General features: G+C 34.4%; 1 protein-coding gene across 1 annotated transcript in view; it reads left to right on the forward strand.

The window, feature by feature from the left end:
* Window positions 1-19,558, forward strand: part of PNPase (polyribonucleotide nucleotidyltransferase 1) — a 71,052-nt gene that overhangs the window by 13,939 nt on the left and 37,555 nt on the right. The window contains exons 2-5 of the mRNA XM_081730840.1: window positions 4,619-5,527; window positions 7,390-7,563; window positions 16,062-16,255; window positions 17,678-17,841. Of these exons, the coding sequence (XP_081586966.1) occupies window positions 4,619-5,527; window positions 7,390-7,563; window positions 16,062-16,255; window positions 17,678-17,841 (1,441 nt within the window). The remainder of the gene's footprint in view (window positions 1-4,618; window positions 5,528-7,389; window positions 7,564-16,061; window positions 16,256-17,677; window positions 17,842-19,558) is intronic.

A 19,558-nucleotide genomic window follows, 5' to 3' on the forward strand; every position in this document is an offset into this window, starting at 1 on the left:
TTCATTATTAATTTCATATTTTGCACGGTTTTGTATTTCAACTTTGATTTGGATGGGGTAAGGCCATTGGCCCCCGAAGAAAATCTTGTAGGGGAGCCATCTCTCTGGTTGCTATATTACGTTACAAATTCTTTTTATTTGTATTAAGAAAATCTTAAGAAATTTAAGTTGTTTTTGTGAGCCAAAAGGGAAGCGAGCCCCTTTTCCCCCCTCCCTTCGGGCGCTTATGGATAAGGTCAATTTTCTGTATTTTTAATATGTTCAATAATACAAAATTAAAGTAATATAATTAATACATAGCATCTAGATTACCATTAACACTGGTAATAAAATTTTGCCTTGTACAATTGGTTTGTTAAAAATTTAGTCTTGGCACCACATAATTGGTAAACATAGGTATGGTTTCTACCAACATTCAGCGTACGATGAAAAGTAAACTGTAAACAGGTAATATATGTCATTCCTTTTAAACACAATAAAATCAAAGCAAATAATGTGGATTATGTTTATACCCTTAGTATGAACTTTTAAAATAAATTACAAATGTTAATTAAAAATGCATTTGCATACAAAAATGAAATAAAAAGCAGTGACAAAAATGTATGCACTAACAAGATTTTCATATTTTCACATACACCTATTCCTTCTTCATAAAAAAGTAAGTTATTAAGGAGTGTTTCCTACCCACCATTTTCTGCAAGTCATCGGTCTGTTTCTGTTCATCTTGGAAATATTTTCTTACTTTCTTCAACCCCAATGCAAAATATAAATCACACGAAAACATGACTTTAGCCCGCGAAAAAGTAACTTTTAGTGACAAACTTGAAAAAAAAAGTAACTCTTAGTTAAAAAAGTGACTTGCTATGAGCCCTGCAATATTCAATTCTCGGTTGAACCACAGTCCTTCTTTCAAGTGTAAACCAAGTAGCGGTTCAAATATCACTTTAAGCGAAAGTCTTTTCCTTGATAACCTCGGTATTATGTAAGGATGTTAAGCCTAAACATACGAAATTAAACCAAATCGTATATTTTTGCTTGCCTCAATGCCTGTGGTTTCGTAAAGAAGCCAGGGTTGCTGAAATATATTGATAGAAATTGGCAAATTTATCGACTGCCTACGTAGCTTCCAACATTAGCTTGGATTGGACTTTGTTTTAATTTTTTTTGTTTTTTGAATGATATCTACGTATTAAATTTGTAATTTAATACCTCATTTTTAGCGTACTTATTATGATACATTTACCTTAAAATTTTACATGCAAAGCAATAATGGGATTTTCCCGTTATTGCTTTACATTTAAAGTAATAACAGGATTTTCTCAATGACTAAGGCAGGAGTTTCCCGATTTATATATAATTCTGTATAGTCTTTTCACTTGTGTAACTATCTTTTTGTCCTTCTGAAATTATTGTTGGCAATTATATTAACAAGTATGTAAAGATCAATACAACGTATTTTTTATCAGGAGTCCTTCGTGAGTGAGTCGGCAGACTCATCGCATTTGTGGGCAATTAGAACCGGTTTCAAGTCCAAATGGAGAACAATTTCTCTCGGATGTAAGCCGAGAAGCGGTTTGGATTCCACTTTAAGCTTATGTAACCCCTTCCAGCGTAACCCCTGTTGTTGCATAATAACACCAAGGCGAAACAAACTTATTTCTGTCCATATGTAATATAAATACATAGAACAAATTATTTAAACAAAAAAAAAAGGTTCTTTGTTTTTTTTTTCAATAAAAACCTTGTTTTTTGCCAACCGTGATATTTATTCTTAAAGATAAAATATCTAGTTTGAAGACACAGTTCAAGATTTTTGTCATAAATTTCTAAATCACTGAATTTATTTTCATGGAGCCGTTGCTGAGCACAAATGATTGTTGTACCAAGAGAAGTTGATCTGAATATATCTACTATGTCTACGGATATAAACTTTAATTTATTGACTTTATTTAATGACCATAAATCCTTCTTTAATTCGTAACTTTTTGTAAATGGTATATTTGAAATGTTGCGTGTTGTTATATATTTACTGAGCATTTTGCTATCCTGTAAATAGGATGAGATTTCCGCGAGATTATTGGCCAAGTTGGTTTATGTAATTTGGATAAACTTGGCGCATTTATGTGAAGAATTTTTGGTAAAGCTTCATCCATCCAGGTACTTTAATAACCAAGACTTTTCCATCAAGGTACTGACCTTCCTTATGACTTCTGGTAAAAGGTTAATTGAAATTTCAGTGTAACTCGAACTGTTAATTTTGTTTATTTATTTATTTATTTATTTATTTATTTATTTTTTTTTTTTTGAATAATAACTTTTGTATATTATCGTATATGCGTTACCTTCGTCGAATCTATCACACGAACATTCGTTAGTTTTGTGCCAGTTTCTGTATTCTTTAATCAATGTTAAGGTTTTAGGTATGTTCCTTTTGGTATTTCTATTGGCTAGGAAATTTTCTAGAACGAATCTACATTCTTTTGTAAACGAATTTTTGGTTCTGGATTTTGAAATTTTACTTATTGTTATACACTAACAAAGATTTATTTATATAATACAATTTCCTTAAAATGAAATCTATTCTATTTTCTATTGCTGTAATGTTACACATCCAAACGAAAGCAGCAAACATTTTTAAATTTTTCACAAATATGTCATTTTAGGCAGTGTTGTAGTCTGTACCCATATTTTTTAAACTTCCAAACTATGCTAGGTGGGCTCAGTGGTAGAGCGTTCACCTCTGGTGCTTGGGGTCCCTGGTTCGATCCCAGCTCGCGCCGTATGGACTTTGTGGTGGACGAACACCATGCTCGTGGGTTTTCTCGGGGTTCTCCCACTTTCTTCATTCCACCATTTCATTCATTTGTCATCATCACCGTCTCCTTTAGCATAATCGTGAGACGTAAAACTTAAAGATTTCATTTCATTTTTTTTTTCCAAACTATGCTATGCATAAGCGTCGGAACTCGTATAGAACGGCTTTGTCCGTCCGTCTGCCGATAGGTATCTGTGCACAAAACGGTAATAGATCGAGATGGCACTAAGAGATGATTATTCCGAGCACACTACCAAAACCGGAAGTGATTCAAATTTAATATTTCTTCCGATTTCAATACTGATATCGACAGTAGAAATGGTAAGAGAGAAGCGATTTTTTTTTTCCAGTTTATTCAGCTCCCAAGAGTAGGCTCCATCTACTTCACTAACCTCTATTCCATACGGAAGTAGTTCAAATTAACGATTTCTGGTTTCAACGTTTATTGCTATAGAACGCAAAATTGTAACAAATAGCGAAAAGCGATTTTTTGCGAACGGTTCAACGTTTCAAGTAACGTGCCATGACAATACCGTACACACTACGAGAAATAGAAATGGTTTAAATTTATGGAAGTGGTTCAAATTTAATATTACTTCCGATTTCAATAGTGATTTCTACAGAGCAAACACGGTAAGAGATATCGAGATGTAGTTTTCTGTAATCAATTCACTGTCCCCAAGAATAGCTTCCATCTTCTTCATTAAACATCTATTCAAAACGGAAGTGATTTAAATTAGCCATTTTCGGTTTCAACACTTATCGCCATAGTACAAAAATAGTAATAGATAGCGGCAAACAGTTTTCTGCAGTCGATTCACCGTATCAAGAGAGCATATCGTCACAACCTGTAACACTTTACCAAAACCGGAAGTGGTTGAAATGTTACTACTGCATCCAGTTTCAGTACTTATTTTCATAGAGCAGAAACTAAGAGATATCGAGATGCAGTTTTTTTTTTTTTCCAGTTAGTTCAGTAACTTATTAGTAAACGACTCAGTTTAAATTTTCTTTATTTTACAGAATCATAATTAGCAGTACGGAGAAATTATTATGTATGAATTCCAGTTAGAGCTCTGTGTAAAATGCGAATGAAAGTGTGCCAATAATTTGTATCGTGTTTGTGAAAAGGAAAGAATTGAATATTAGTTCTTAATACTTTTGGCAAGCCAAAACAGTAGAAAATCTATTGAATGCCTCCCGTTAATCACAAGTGAAAAATTAGTATTGTTTATAGTCTCAAGGTGCAATCGCATAATATATTTGTACCATTCAGGAAAGTTCTGCATTTCAGTGTGTTTCCGTGAAATTTCAAAATTTTGAATGTGGAACGGATGTTATTCATAAAATATTGTATAGTCTGTCTGGAGTTATTTGTATATATATATATTTATTAATATAACAATCGTTTTTCTTTCGGTGCTTCTATACCACAACGATGGGTGCTGTGAGATGTGATGAGTTTGCTGTAGTTGCTTTAAAAAATGACAGTGAGGAAGGTGTTAATTCCCATTGAAACGTTTGGCAATGACTAAATGATAGACGTTTACCAAGATTAGTCCAAATCAATATTTGTAATCATATATCAGTTTAGTACTTTAAGTTGTTAATGCTGATAACTGTCAGATAAATTCAACGTTTAATATGTGAAAAAAATTATAATGATTTAGAGGGCATAATAATAAAATTGTAGGCTTATTGATAAGATTTGCAATAGTTTTACATTATTATGGATTGATTATACTTTACCAGTTTGAAAAAATGGGTAATGTAACTCAAAAGTTAATGATTCTTTTCTTTCAGACGTAACTTGAAGTTGTCATCCGGTAAATTAGCAAGATTTGCAGATGGCTCGGCTGTAGCTGAAATTGGAGATACCTCGGTAATGGTAACAGCTGTTAGCAAGACGAGACCTTCTCCGTCTGCATTTGTACCTTTAGTAGTGGATTATAGGCAGAAGGCGGCAGCGGCTGGAAGAATACCAACGAACTTTCTAAGGAGAGAACTCGGTCCTACAGAAAAGGAGATTCTCACTAGCAGACTAATCGACCGTTCGCTACGGCCACTTTTTCCGGAAGGTTATTGTTACGAGACGCAAGTGATGTGTAATTTGTTAGCTGTGGATGGAGTTCATGATCCGGATGTTATTAGTATCAATGCAGCTTCTGCTGCGTTATCCTTGTCAGACATTCCATGGTATGGACCGGTTGGGGCTGTGCGAGTGGGGCTTATTGACGGTGAAGTGGTGATAAACCCTACTAGAAGAGAATTGTCACGAAGCACTCTTAATTTGGTTGTAACAGCTGCGGGACAAAGTTTAGTTGTGATGCTTGAAGCATCCGGTGAAATGGTTCTTCAACAAGACTTCTTAAAAGCAATTAAAAGCGGTGTCAAAGAATGTCAGCAAATAGTTCAGTGCATTCAGCAGCTGCAAAAGCAACAAGGAAAGGTGAAACGACAGGTTGAAATGCTTCCCCCACCCCCGGAGGAAGTGATGAATGCTGTAAGAGCATTAAGTGAAATACGATTGAGGGAAATCTTTCGAGATTTCACACACGATAAACTTTCCAGGGACACTACCGTGAGTGCAGTTCGTACTGACGTTATTGAGAAATTGCAGGAAAATTTTCCCGATAGTGCAGTAGTGAGTGATGCTTTTAATAGAATATGCAGAGAAGTATTTAGAACATTAATTTTCGAAGATGGATTAAGGTAAGAGTAAATGTTTACTATTTAATACCTATTGTAGTTTATGTATATCATGAAATTACTTAATGAAACAGAAGGTTGCATATTAATAATAAAAATAATAATAAAAGTCTTAACACTCAACTGAAGTATCCGAATAAAAACGATTTGCAAACAGTTTCAGCGATAAGTTGTCGCTATCTTCGCTGTGCTTTTTCTTAATAATAATAATAATAATATAATAAAAACTACGTTGCTAGAATAACCATGTTTTTACAAAATCATCTTCACTGTTTATCAGCTTTTAACCTTAAATAGATATCAACTACAGGGTTAAGTTTTAATATTTTAGTAAAGATACAACAGTTACAAATATGCTTTTCGAGAATAGATAGTATGGAAAGATGTATTGTTCGTACATAAAAGAGTTAAAGATAAAACAGTTCGCATATTCTTCAACACAACAAAATTATGAGTTACTCAATAGCTTATATCCTTCGATGCACAATTTATTTAATTATTATCATCAACCTTATAAGGTTTCAGTTGTTACTGTTTTACAAGCGATGGTAGCAATTTCATATACGCCATTCAGGACATTCGCTATTTCTTCCATCTCTCAATCCACAATATTTTTTCCCAGTTCCAAATTTTACATATTATGTTGACGACACGAATGGACCTTTCACACTAATGCTAAGTATCGATGTAATATGTGAAACTTCGCCAAATCTATGTCTGTTAAAAATCCGCCATGTTGTACCGTAACCTAGATTTAAAGTTTCATTTGATGATGAACTAAAATGTTAGATTTTCTCACTGCTTGACGATCGTCCAGATCCTGAATTTTCACAGCATAAATCTCAGATTTAAAAGTCTCTCTGTGTGTGAAAGTTTGTAACAGTGCTGTTCATTTCACAAGCTCCTCCGAATCTATTTTAGGGAAACGTCATCCAATCAGTGGCTGTGATTTCTGGATAATTATATCCGACCTGACCAACTTTGTAGCCACTTTATAGTTAGTTTAGTTATACAGAAGTAACATTATTCGTCCTGTTGTCGAGATAGTGGTTTTCTGAGTTTTAATTATACATGTCTAAAATTTAAATTTTGAACGCTTTTTCAAAAATGAGAGAACAGTTTTTAGTCTTCACAAAATATCTTTAGTACCAAGCGGAAAAAATTATAAGTATTTATAATAATTTGCGTCAAAAGAGATACTCATGTATTGTCCTTGCTACTGTCTTTGTCACAAGTATTAGATCATTAATAAACTCGTGGTTTACTTGTTATATACATATCTTGACTTTTATGGTGAAGGGCTCAAATTGAATTCAATGCTAAACAAATATAATTCTCTTAAAGAATTACTTCTGTACACCAATTTCTGGGTTTAGGTAATTGAAACGTACATGGAAAAGAATAAGAATAGTTAAACATGTACAAAGTAGTTACATCAAATACAATGAAACTGCGGTTATTGACTTCCAACAAATTAAAATAATGAGAAATTGGATTAAGCGTATGAAAATTCGTTGTGGTGACACATGAGCTCTGAGTGATGTAATTCATTTGATAAAGACAAGAGCAAGAATTGTCGAAACAGACAAGACTAATTTTTTGTGGCATAATTCAAGGTAGTTGTAAGTACTTGTCATTCTTTAGATTTTAAATAAAAATCACTCTTTAAATATCAATATAATACAAGCACATTTAGTTCTGTCATTAATTCTTATGATTGTGATTGTTACCATATTATAACGATTTTTATTATTAGTTGTAAAAATAATTATTATCACTGTACTTGTCTGTTAAGTTTGTTAAAGAGTAAAAGTGTAATGCGTGATAATCTTATTATTAATGTAGGTAATATTGTACAACACTAGGTGCGATGGACGACTTCCAGATGAACTGCGAAAAATCTTTTGTCAGGTGGACATGTTTAAGCCATTGCATGGATCAGCATTGTTTCAGAGAGGACAGACCCAAGTAATGTGTACCGTTGCATTGGATTCTCCAGAGTCTGCTTTGAAAATGGATCCAGTATCAGTGTTGACAAGGTAAGGATTTCAGTAATTAAACCAATTGAGAATGCTCCAAGAGCATTACCAGAACGAACTTAAAATGAATTAATTTTTCTTATTAACTTCTACAGGCTTTATGGCAATTGTTCTATGTACTTTATTATTATACTCATTAAGCAGTTCTTGTAATATATGTATCCATTTATAATTTCCTTGAGTATTAAATTTTTTCCGCATGTTTTGTTTAGAGTTTTGTTACTAGTATGTTAAAATGTTCTACGAGATGTTGTTTTACAAAGACATGCTCAAAATGGAGGGCTCAAAATTGAAAACTCGGAAAATATCATGTCTGTATAACTTACAATTTTCCTTAAAGAATGGCTCCTTAAATCTCCCGAAATCCGCCCCCCCCCTTTTTTTTTTCGGGAACGGTAAGAGTGACGAGAAAAATTCCATAACTTCTTTCAGATAGTTTTTGATGCTCTATCGAACGGAGGGCTCGAAATTGAAAAATTCACAAATAACAGACACATACAGACATAGAGAATTGGGTAACAAACTTTTTAAGTTCGTTGAAAATATAAAAAAATTAAGAGGCCGCATTACGGCGAAATTTAAATACCGCTAATTTTACACTAATTGTGTGATATCTTCAAATAGATAAAAGATAATCGAAATGTGGAACAAGAGTGCCCTAGACAATATTATTTTACATGAGATACCGTTATCACGACTCACTTATCTGCTTTCGATTTCCAGCTATTTTGAAAATTGGCATTTAGTTTCGCGTTTCTAAATGACTTTAAACGGAAAGTTACTAGGTGACTCGTGATAACGGAATAATATTGTCTAGGGTGCTTTTGGTTCACATTTCAATTATCTTTTATCTATTTGAAGATATCACATAATTACTGTAAAATTAGCGGTATTTTAATTTCGCAGTGATTAGGCTTGTTAAGAAACAAAAACTTTTAAGGCTCTTTCCTAAGCCCACCCCTACTTTTTAAAATTTTAATGAATAACTTAGTGAAAGATATAAAAAATATGGAAAATGAGCCAGATAGTATCTTCAAAATGCTATTATATGAACTAATAATTTAATTTCCTTTTAGCCAATCGGTTAGCATGCGCGCCTTTAGCTTGGGAGACCTGGTTCCATGCCCAGTGGAAGCTCATGTAGTTCGGATTTCACGTTAAACTATAGGTTTACCTCATATAGACTCGCTGCTGAAAGGAACGCTAAAGACAAATTGAAGTGAAATAAAAAATGAACTAATAATTGTTTTTCTATTTATCTATATCTATCTATCTATCTGTCTGTCTGTATGTCTATATCTATATATATCTGGCGATCTAGGTGAAACTAATTTCCGGGCGTTCTAGTGTTAAGTTATTAACTAAAATTACGAAAAATTGGAGTGAACTTAAGAAACGAAGAGCCTTAATAATAAAGAAATTTGGGAATTGGAATTTATTATGTTCGATACATTGTTAAGTTATAAATTCTGCTCTTTTAATTATTATTATTATTAATAACTAGCAAAATACCCGTTCTTCGCACGGGTCATTGTGAACGTAAATGACTGAATTTAGATTTAAACGACATCGGAAATGTCACTTTCATGTCACTCAGCGACCCCGAAAAGTATGGATTCGACACTAATATAGGCCATTTTCGATCATTTTTAAATACCGTATACGCTCACGTAATGTCCGCACCCTAAGTTTAGAGATTTTGGGAGGGGGGGGGGGGAGTAACCCGCGTAATGTCCACACCCTAAAAATCACAGCTTGAAAATCTAAGTTACGTCTTGTATTTCTAATACGGTACCAATTTTCGTACTTATAGAACCAGACACTCTATTTAAAAGCAGGGTTGGCTGGTTTAAACCAAGGTGGTTTAAACCATGGTTTAAACCAGCTGTTTATTTTTTAAAAAAAAAAAAACAACTTTTTTTTTTAAAAAAAAACAACTGGTCTAAATCAAAAAACGAAAAAATGTTCGTAAAAGTGTAAGTGTTCGTAAAATCTTGATGAACACACATTTGTGGGTTATCGTGTGTCACTTCCGCATATTATTCGTATTATATTCAGACCTAAATTCCCCATTCATTACTCAGAGAATATACTACAAAAGCAACTTATTTTTTATAAGTTTATGAATGTTTCTTTTGTGATTTTTTTATAGTTTATGATTGTTATGCAGTTGCAATCAAAGAAAAATTCTAAATATTGTTTCGTTTTAATAATGTTTACTATTGATAAAATTCATAGAAATATCTATTTTTTTTGGGGGGTGGGGGGAGGGTCATTTACTGAAGTCAGAAGTGTCTTTGGTATCTATTTATCTTTAAATGGGTCAGAGCCAAAGTGGACTCAAATAATTCTTATCTTTATGCACTTTTCTTAGTGATATGCAAATTAAGTCGTCGTATTTCTTTAACTTGGACTAGCAGAAGTCGTAGTGAACTAACTTGGACTTAATTAGTTCTTCTATACTCTGAAGTGTTTTGAAATTGTCCATCTGTAATTATGTATAATGGTTTCACTTATGCAACTGTTTATCTTTTTGTCCTTCTCAAATGACTCTTGACAATTAGACAATTATACAGGGTGTTTCAGAACAACACCGACAACGTTTGGGAAGTAATTCCTGACACCAAGATAAAAAGTATAGACCAACTTGGGTGCACAAATGCTTTCTTTCGGTTAGGCTGCCGAAAACATGAAAAAAGAACTTTAGAGATCCATAGCTTCAAAACTATGGAACGTACAGTAGCCGGTTCAAGACTTCACTTAGGAACTAGTATTAGTTCTATCCTAATATCCGACTTTCAGAATCTTAAGGTACTCACGCAACAATTTTTATGGAGGGAGTTTGGTTACTGGCATATAATCTGTAGTACTTACCAACTACCTCTAGAAAAATAGTTGCGGAAGTACCGCAGGATTCTGAAAGTCGGATATTTGGATAAGGCATACACTAGTTCCTAAGTGAAATCTTGACCCGACTACTGTAGGTCCATAATATGGACCTCTAAAATTTAGTTTTTCATGTTTTCGGCAGCCTATAACTCCAAAAGGAAGCATTTGTATACCCAGGTTAATCTATACTTTTCGTCTTATCTTGGTGTCAGGAATCACCTCTCAAACGTTGTCGGTGTTGTTTTGAAACACCCTGTATTATAAGTATGTAAAGATCAATACAACGTATCAGGAGTCCTTCGTGAGTGAGTCGGCAGACATATCGCATTTGTGGCTAATTAGTCGCGGTTTCGAGTTCAAATGGAGGACAATTTGTTTCGGATGTAAGTCAAGAAACGGTTTGGACTCCGCTTTAAGCTTATGTGACCCCTTCCAGCATAACCCAGCTGTTGCATAATAGCACCAAGTGAAACAAACTTATTTGTGTACATATGTGATATAAATACATAGAGCAAATTATTTAAACCAAAAAAACCTGGTTTAAACAAAAAAAAAAAAAAAAAGTTTAAGCCAAAAAACGGGTTTTTTGGTTTTTTCAATAAAAACCATGGTTTTTGCCAACCCTGTTTAAAAGTTTCCAATAAATTATACAAAATAATTGTGGATTACTTTATTTTGTGTGAAATATAATTTTAAGCTAAATAAAGTAATTTATATACTAGCTACATATTCTTTATGGATTTTGAGTCAATCCCTTGAACCAACCTTAATAATAATTTCCAGAATAATAATTGAGTACCGGTACCGGTAATTTCTAGAATAATAATTGAGAATGTGCTTTTTAAAAAATAGATAAAGCACATTTTCATACTTCACACTATTTAAAAGAGAAGCTTTCCTTTATATTCGTGAATCGTAACGTCGGCGCTAGAAAGCCGATCAGCAGACGGGAGATAAGAACGAAGTGCAGTCCAAACAGGTTTTCTGCGCACCTGCATCTTAGAATTCGAGGAAATGCTCGCTTTGCAACGACATTCCTTTCCCCTCCTTCCCTCCTCTAATGAATCGCGTATTTCAAGCTTTGTTTTCATTCATTGTAACAGTGCCGATCGACTGTCTTGCTAGTAAATGGCATGCGTAGAATAAGGTATGGGGAAGTACAGCAGCTATACAGTGGCTTTTAAATTAAAACTTGTTGAATTTGCGCAAGAAAACGGAAAAAGATCTGCAGCAAGAGAATTTAGGGTGGATGAAAAATGCGTGCGCAACTGGTGCAAGCAACGCGACGAACTGACAACAACAAACAAAAACAGACGCGCGTTTCGTAGTGGAAAGTGCAAGTTTCCGAACATCGAGCAAAAAGTGGTTTCATATGTTCATGATATGCATACCCAGGGCTATTCGGTGACGCGGGAAATGTGCCAAATAAAAGCTCTTGCTGCAGCACGAGAAGAAATTTCTACTTCGCAATTCAAGGCAAGTGAAGGCTGGATGCGAAGAATGATGAAGAGGAATGAGTTTTCCTTTCGCCGGCGTACAACAATTTATCAAAAAATGCCTAGCGATTACGAAACAAAGTTAATGGACTTTCAACACTTCGTAATCGCAAAGCGCAAAGCTAATCAATATTTAACCCCGCAAATTGCAAATGCCGATCAGACACCCGTTTATTTTGATGCTCCGATAATTACACAATAAATGATCGCGGGGTGAAGTTTGTACTGATTTGCAGGTGTGAATCCGAAAAGCAACGCGCTACCGTTATGCTAGCCATAACTGGAGGAGGAGGAGAAAAAAAAAAAAAAAAAAAAACCTTCCACCGTATGTGGTTTTCAAAAGAAAAACCATGCCGAAAGAAAAACTGCTACCTGGAATTGTGGTACGAATTCAAGAAAAAAGGGTGGGTGAATGACGCTTTAATTCAGGACTTGTTACAGAGTGTGTGGTGTAAGCGACCTAACTCACTGTTATAGCTACGTTCTGTTCTTGTTTTGGACAGGTTCAAAGGGCATCTCACAGAGGCAGTGAAGCATTTTAAAACTTTAAGAACTGATCTTGTTGTAATTCCAGGAGGCATAATATCAGTTCTTCAGCCCCTTGATGTTTCCATCAACAAGCCGTTTAAGATTGCATTCAGGCGCAGCTACCGTGATTGAATGGCTTCTGGTGGAGGGGCTACAACGGCAACTGGGTGTCTAAGAAGGGCGTCAATCTCGGAAGTTTGACGTGGATTCTTGCTGCGTGGAAAAGCATATCCAGTAATTTCATTGTTAAAAGTTTTAAGGTAACTGGTATATCAAACGCACTTGATGGATCGAAAGACGATCTCCTTTGGGAAGATAAAGTGAACGAAGTAAACACTGATAATGACTCGGACTTTACCAACAGTTCGTCAGATGACGAGTGAAAAAAAAAAGTGCCGGGATTGCTTGTGTATTAACATTTGTTTCTTTCGAGTGGAAAAAACTGTTTACAAGTAATTTTAATATTTTTACATTTATGATTGTGTTGTGTTTGTAACTTTACATCAAGTGTGTGCTGACGTGCTTGAAAATTATATTCGAAGAGAAAATGAAGGTAAGATTTAAATAATTTATTTATTGATTTTAAATGCCATAAATTTGTTTCAATTAGTGGTCCTTATTTGCTTTTCGGTAATTATTTACCGACATTATGTAGGAAGTTCAAAATGAAATTTACTTCGAAAAAAATGTGACTGAAAATTGTGCGTTTTTTGAACGACCCGCGTAATGTCCGCACCTGCATTTTGACACCGTGATTTTAGATTTAAAAAAAAAAAGTGAAGACATTACACAAGCGTATACGGTATCTCCCTGTCCCCTAAATTGCACAATTAAGGTGAAATGATAAAAGCCCCCAGGCCCGAATCTCATCTATGTTGAAAATTTGCCCGAGGTCGATTCAAGATTTCTCAAGAGTTACTAAGTCACAAACGTAGTCACTTTCATTTTTATATACAAGGTGTCTCAAAAGTCCGCTGACATAGAGCAACTATGTTATTATTAGATTTACAACAAAATGTAAGAGGGGAAACCTTTTCCAAATATGTTTTCAATCTAAAGTGAAGAAATTTTTTAAATCGTGCTAGTCGTTTGAGCTGTACACACTTTATGCTCCCAATATTAAACGAAAATTCAACTTTGTCATTTATCTGGACCTACAACATAAGTGAATGAAGTGACTGTGTTTTACGCTAACGTGTCGATAGCCAGCCCCCATTTCAAACATGCCCCATCGTGGATTAATAGTGGCTCTCCAGTTTCCTTCCATTCTCTGCCTTTCACAATTTCATTCATTCTCATCACCACCGTCTCCTTTATCCCATATTGCATAACCGTAAGATGTAAAACCATGAGATTTGATTCTTTTTATAAAAATAATTGAAAATAATTTATTGAAATACATAGGTAAACATACTTACAATCCATTTTTTTTAGTTTCAAGTAGTTTTTATGATAATCATTGACGGAGATATGGACCCTGTGAACACCAGGCGTATAGGGAAATAATTATATACAAAAATATGCAAATAACTCAACCTACAGGAATGTACAATCTCATTTGTACAAATTATCTAGTCTTATACTAATTACTTAGAATTTCAACTAGCCAAATATAAAGATAATGATTTATTAATTTTGATCGGTAGAATCAAATCTTAAATTGTTCCTTTAATTGACTTTCCTGTATGCGTGAGTTCCATTTTTATAGTCTGGTTACCAATTTTAGATTGTCTTTGATATGTGGACTTATGCGTATGGTACTCTGTCACCTTAATATCTAAGAGATATTTATTATCAACAGACGTAATTACTCTCGCGACGCATCTGGCAACAACTTGTGGAGATTATAATCTTCCTGAAAGAAACAGACAACATAAAGTTTTGCACTCACATCACCCGAAAGTTTACTGCAAAGCCAGGATGATAGATCCATTTTCGAAACACGCACTTTTATTACAAACAATATCTTTTTTTAATATAAACTTTACTACATAAGAAATTAATATATCACAATAAGTGAAGATAATTTCACATCAAACGTTTTAACCTGTGAAAGTTAACTTATAATAATAATAATAATAATAATAATAATAATAATAATAATAATAATAATAATAATAATAATAATAATATAGAATATCATATGCGGGTGAAGCCTTTGTATTTCAAGTAGAGCATTTCAATATGTGTGGTGGGATTGAAGAAAACGCTTGAAAAAAACAGTTGGGATATAGCAGGTTTTGAATCTCAGATCTTCCGTTTACGAAGCGTGGAAAATAACTGTATCTACATCTAGTAGGTTCTGCTTCATTCAACTGCTTTTATCTCTGAAGATTATATCGTTGGACAGTTTTTCTACAGAATGAGGTCAAAATATGAACTTTCAAGAATTTGCAAGCTGAATGTTGATGTATCGTGTGAGGCTTGTGATACCGTTTTAAGCATTAAAGCACTTAAAATTAGAAAATCTGTTGGGAAAATCAATCAAGATCACTCAATCCTAGTTTTTCTCATTGAAAGTATTTCCATTCAGCTTCTTATCATGTATCATGTAGCGATAATTTCATGATTGTTCTGGAATGAGCTTGAAGCAGCAACAGAAAAAATTAACGTTGTACAGTCCGCAGCAAAAAACCTGCAACATGAGCATGTAAGTTTATTATGAAACTACGGGTAACAGTGGAGGGAATCAACATAACGTCTAAGTGGCATGGATCACGCCAGGAGAAACCTTGGCGTCCTCCCCTGCACACTTATTTTGGAGCAAAGGACTTCGTCCTTTCACAATAAACTTACATGCTCATGTAGCAGGTTTTTTTGCTGCGGACTGTACAACATTCATAGTCCACATGAAGTTTTATATATGAGTCATTGAAATATTATGTGCTGAAAAGATTTAATACCTTTTTAATGTGACTGAGTGAGACGTGTTTTTTTATGGCTGTTATTTTTTAACCTTTGTTCTGAGTTTCTCTCTGACGACATGTAAACTACACAGAACTTCGACAGTATGCATGTTTGGAGCTCCTGAACAATCTCGTTTGGCTTCGGGGTTAATGATGCTGGTTTAATTTCCGCTTTATTCCATTTTCATTGCCTTAGGCAATAAAAGTTAGTGCAATTAAAATGCGGACAATCTTTTATTGAAATACTAGAATAAGTGAATAATTATTTAAATAGTGAAAGAAGTTACTTGAGGAAAAATTATTCAGATAATTTCAGTAGTACTACTTACTAGTCGTAGAACGAATAATTAATATGTCAGTCAGTAATGTTTTACCCTCCCTCTTTCTTTCTTCCTTTTCTTGTTTTTTTAGTCCTATTTAAGTAGGTAGAAATCAGATTGCAGGAGACCATATTAACTTTTTAGCTTGTGTAAAAGCAGATTTTTAAATGCACATCTTATTCTAAATAAATAAATAAAACTTAAATCCTGGAATAAAGGAAATTTTTGATTAATATGAATCGAGATAGTGCAAAATATGTGGAAGTAGTTTACAGAAATGGTTTTATTCTCTTTAATAAGAAGAAAAAAGAAGGAAATGTATTGTACTTGCTGCACTGTTAATTTCTGTCTTATTTCAGCGGTGTTAAGGAGAAAAATTTCTTCCTGCACTATGAATTCCCTCCATATGCCACAAAGGAAGTGGGCAGAATAGGTCCTGTTGGTCGACGGGAATTGGGTCATGGTGCTTTAGCTGAGAGAGGATTGCGACCAATTATTCCAGAGGACTTCCCATTCACGATAAGACTGACTTCAGAAGTACTCGAATCGAACGGTAAGTTTAGATCATTTGATTTATTTATTTATTTATTTCGTTCTTGCGAAAGTATGTAAGATAAAAATGTATTTGATTCCAAGTTCTAGAAATAATAAACCAACAGAGGTGATAGGTATTTACGTGTTAAAGTTCATTAGGAAATGTTCATCACATCACTTTGATTTCTAAATCTTGCTCAAATTAATCGACTTCTACTAAAAAGAGATATATTTGTAAAGTAAGGGCGATTTGTAACGATGCTTCAACACAGTTCACTTTACGTATGGGCCTCCATGTAGAGTGCTTGTGTTCGATGGGTAGCCTAATGGGTAGAGTGCTTGTGTTCGATGCACATAGTCAGAGCTCGCTACCGAAAGCACGATAGCTTTTGTACAAACTCAGATGTTGCTTTGGATCCCACTTAAATAGATTCCAAACTTTGTTATTAGGTGTGAATCAAGATCACAATAACAATGTGTATATTTCATCAATAGAATATAATGTTATATCCTAAATGTAGCAAATGCTAAGAGTATTAAATACACTTACGTATTATTATTATTATTATTATTATTATTATTATTATTATTATTATTATTATTATTATTTCATTAAAGGTGTAAGGAAATATCGAAATAATACAATTACGGTACATTAAATATTAGACGTAGGAAATACAAAAGTACTTTCAGAAATTATTAGTGTCAGTTCATATCCTTAAATAAATGTCTCTTGCTGTGTGAAAATATTTTTGTATTAAATTTAAACTTAATCATAATTAAATACTACAATCGTACGTCATAGAACATGCATGCGCAAGTTGAAACAGGGGGTGGTTCAATCACAGAGAACTTACTGGCATTAAGGGCCGTATATGTTTTTCAATGGAGAAACTCGCTTATCGTACACTAACATCACAGGGACATAAAAACTGTTATAAAGGTAACCAACATACTTACTTACCAAAGAAAAGCAGAAAAATCTATTCATTTACAGTTTTAATGGTAAACTTGACCCTTTGTGTTCTAGACTAATCTCTCAGGTTTGGTGGTACACTGAATGTTCCAACGCAGATAATATTTTCAAGGTAGGCATCAGTTATCCAGGGGGAAAAAAAACAGTTTATTGTAAGAGATTACGTAAGAAATACATTTTCAATAATAGGTCAGGCGGGCCGGATGAAAGGGTTTAATGGGTCGGCTGTTGCACATGGCTGTCATAGAATTTAATTTTCAGGAAGCAAGGCACATTTAAATATAATTTAAGAAGATATAAGAAAAATCAAATCATTAAAACTCCAGCTCATTTCAAAGGAAAGAGAAGACTACTGAGTATAAATCAATGGACTAGAAAGTATGATGGAAAAGGTACCAAACATTCTTACAGTTGAGTTTAGTGCGCGTAAATGAAAAATATTTTTTTCTTTTATTTGTTGTCTAGGTTCTTCATCAATGGCGTCTGTATGCGGAGGCAGTTTAGCATTAATGGACGCGGGTGTCCCAGTGACGAGTGCTGCAGCTGGTGTGGCAATAGGTCTTGTTAGTCGTTACAAAGGTTCCGACACAAAACACATGGAGGACTACAAATTATTAACAGATATCTTGGTATGAAGTCGATCTTCGAGTATTAATCTGTAATATAGTCGGTTTTAGTTTTATTATATTGTTTTCTTACATACATTTTAATGATGAAAGGGGGTTATTCCATGTGAAATCAACCAAGCCCAAAACCTCATGGTGTCAGATTTCAATAAAATCTGTAGGCCTTTATGTACACTCATGTCCAAAATTATTGTCGCATGTCTATAAATATGTTGTTGTTAGAATATAATTTGATAACGAATTCACCTGGTATTTCTTGCAATGTTAGTATGTGTATAATCGGCAGAGATATGTATGTGGCAAATTTTATGTCAAAAAAGCAGTAAACAAAAACAATAAATCGAAAATAAAATTTTCTTGTCCATTTAGTAACGTTTTGCTTTATTCATTCTAATTTTCGTATTTATAATTCTTTTTCTATGAAATGTACCACAAATATACATTTCCCGATTATACACATAGTACCAGTATTAAAACTACCCTGCAAAATCATTATCAAATTATATTCTTACAAGAAGAGAGTTAAAGATATACGACAATCATTTTGGACATGAGTGTACATGTAGGTCTCTATGAGAGATGATCATGCACCAAATTGTAGCCCTGTACCCCCTGGAAATATTGAGTGAGATAGAAAATTAATATACCATTTTGAAGAGGAAAGAATAGGCTACAAAATAAGTCAGGAACATTTATTTGAAAATCAAATATGATTTTTCGGGAAATCCGAGAAAATTTTGGAGCAGTGATATCTCAGAAAGTTCCCATTTGATTTCCTTGAAGTTGGGTACCAAGGTAGCCCCATATGTTCGGCATAAGTGTGCCAAATGTCAACTTGGGCCAAGAATGGGCCTGGAGTCTACAATGATTTTCGTGTGACCATGTCGGAAGAGACACATGAGGTGCCAATCTCTTTAGCTTCTTTTTCTGAATTGGGGACGCACCAAATACCTGGAAAATCTGGTTCAATACGTAAATTGTTCCGTCAGGTGATGTGAAAGACTGATCAGGATTTGCACTAGGAGACTGCCCATCAGACGATTCTTGGTCATCACTTGCCTGTACGTCAGCTGCTCTGGAACGGCGCCTACTTAGTTCCTTCCTGCACTTGTTGCACACCTTGCTCAGGCTCTGAGTTTTGAGTTGTGGAGCCAGTTCTGCCATCCAAGCTTGCACCGGGCGAAGTCCAACCCTCACTTTACTGCTATGACTGCCAAATCGATTAGTACAGTAGAGACTTCGCGATGCTGATATAGTGGAATTACCTAAGCAACAATGCAGCTTTTGAATGCACACAGGTAAGCTGCACCTGGATCACGGGACTATCCATTATTGATACTCGGAAATGCACTTTATAGTCACTGTGAACTCACTAGCTGTGCCTTAACACTATATAGACACTTCCAGCTAGACTTGTCCAGTGTAGAGCTAAGAGCTTACTGGCATGCAGTGTCAATGCACTCTGCTTTTATACAGGTTACGAAACTGCCAGAATGTTCCAGACAGTTCTAGAACTTTGTAGAATGTTCCAGATGATTCTAAAACTTTCCAACATGTCCCAGGCGGTTCTAGAACCTTCTAGAATGTTCACATATTTACGTCAATGCAATGTGCTACGATTGATAATGGAATGTTCCAAGATCCCCACAGGATTTCTGAATTACAGATTGCAACAGAAAAATATTACTGCTAGGTCAGTTACACCTTACTTCACCAGTAC

The sequence above is a fragment of the Thermobia domestica genome, chromosome 11, assembly GCF_964235325.1.
Source record: "Thermobia domestica chromosome 11, izTheDome1.hap1.1, whole genome shotgun sequence".
NCBI lineage: Eukaryota > Metazoa > Arthropoda > Insecta > Zygentoma > Lepismatidae > Thermobia > Thermobia domestica.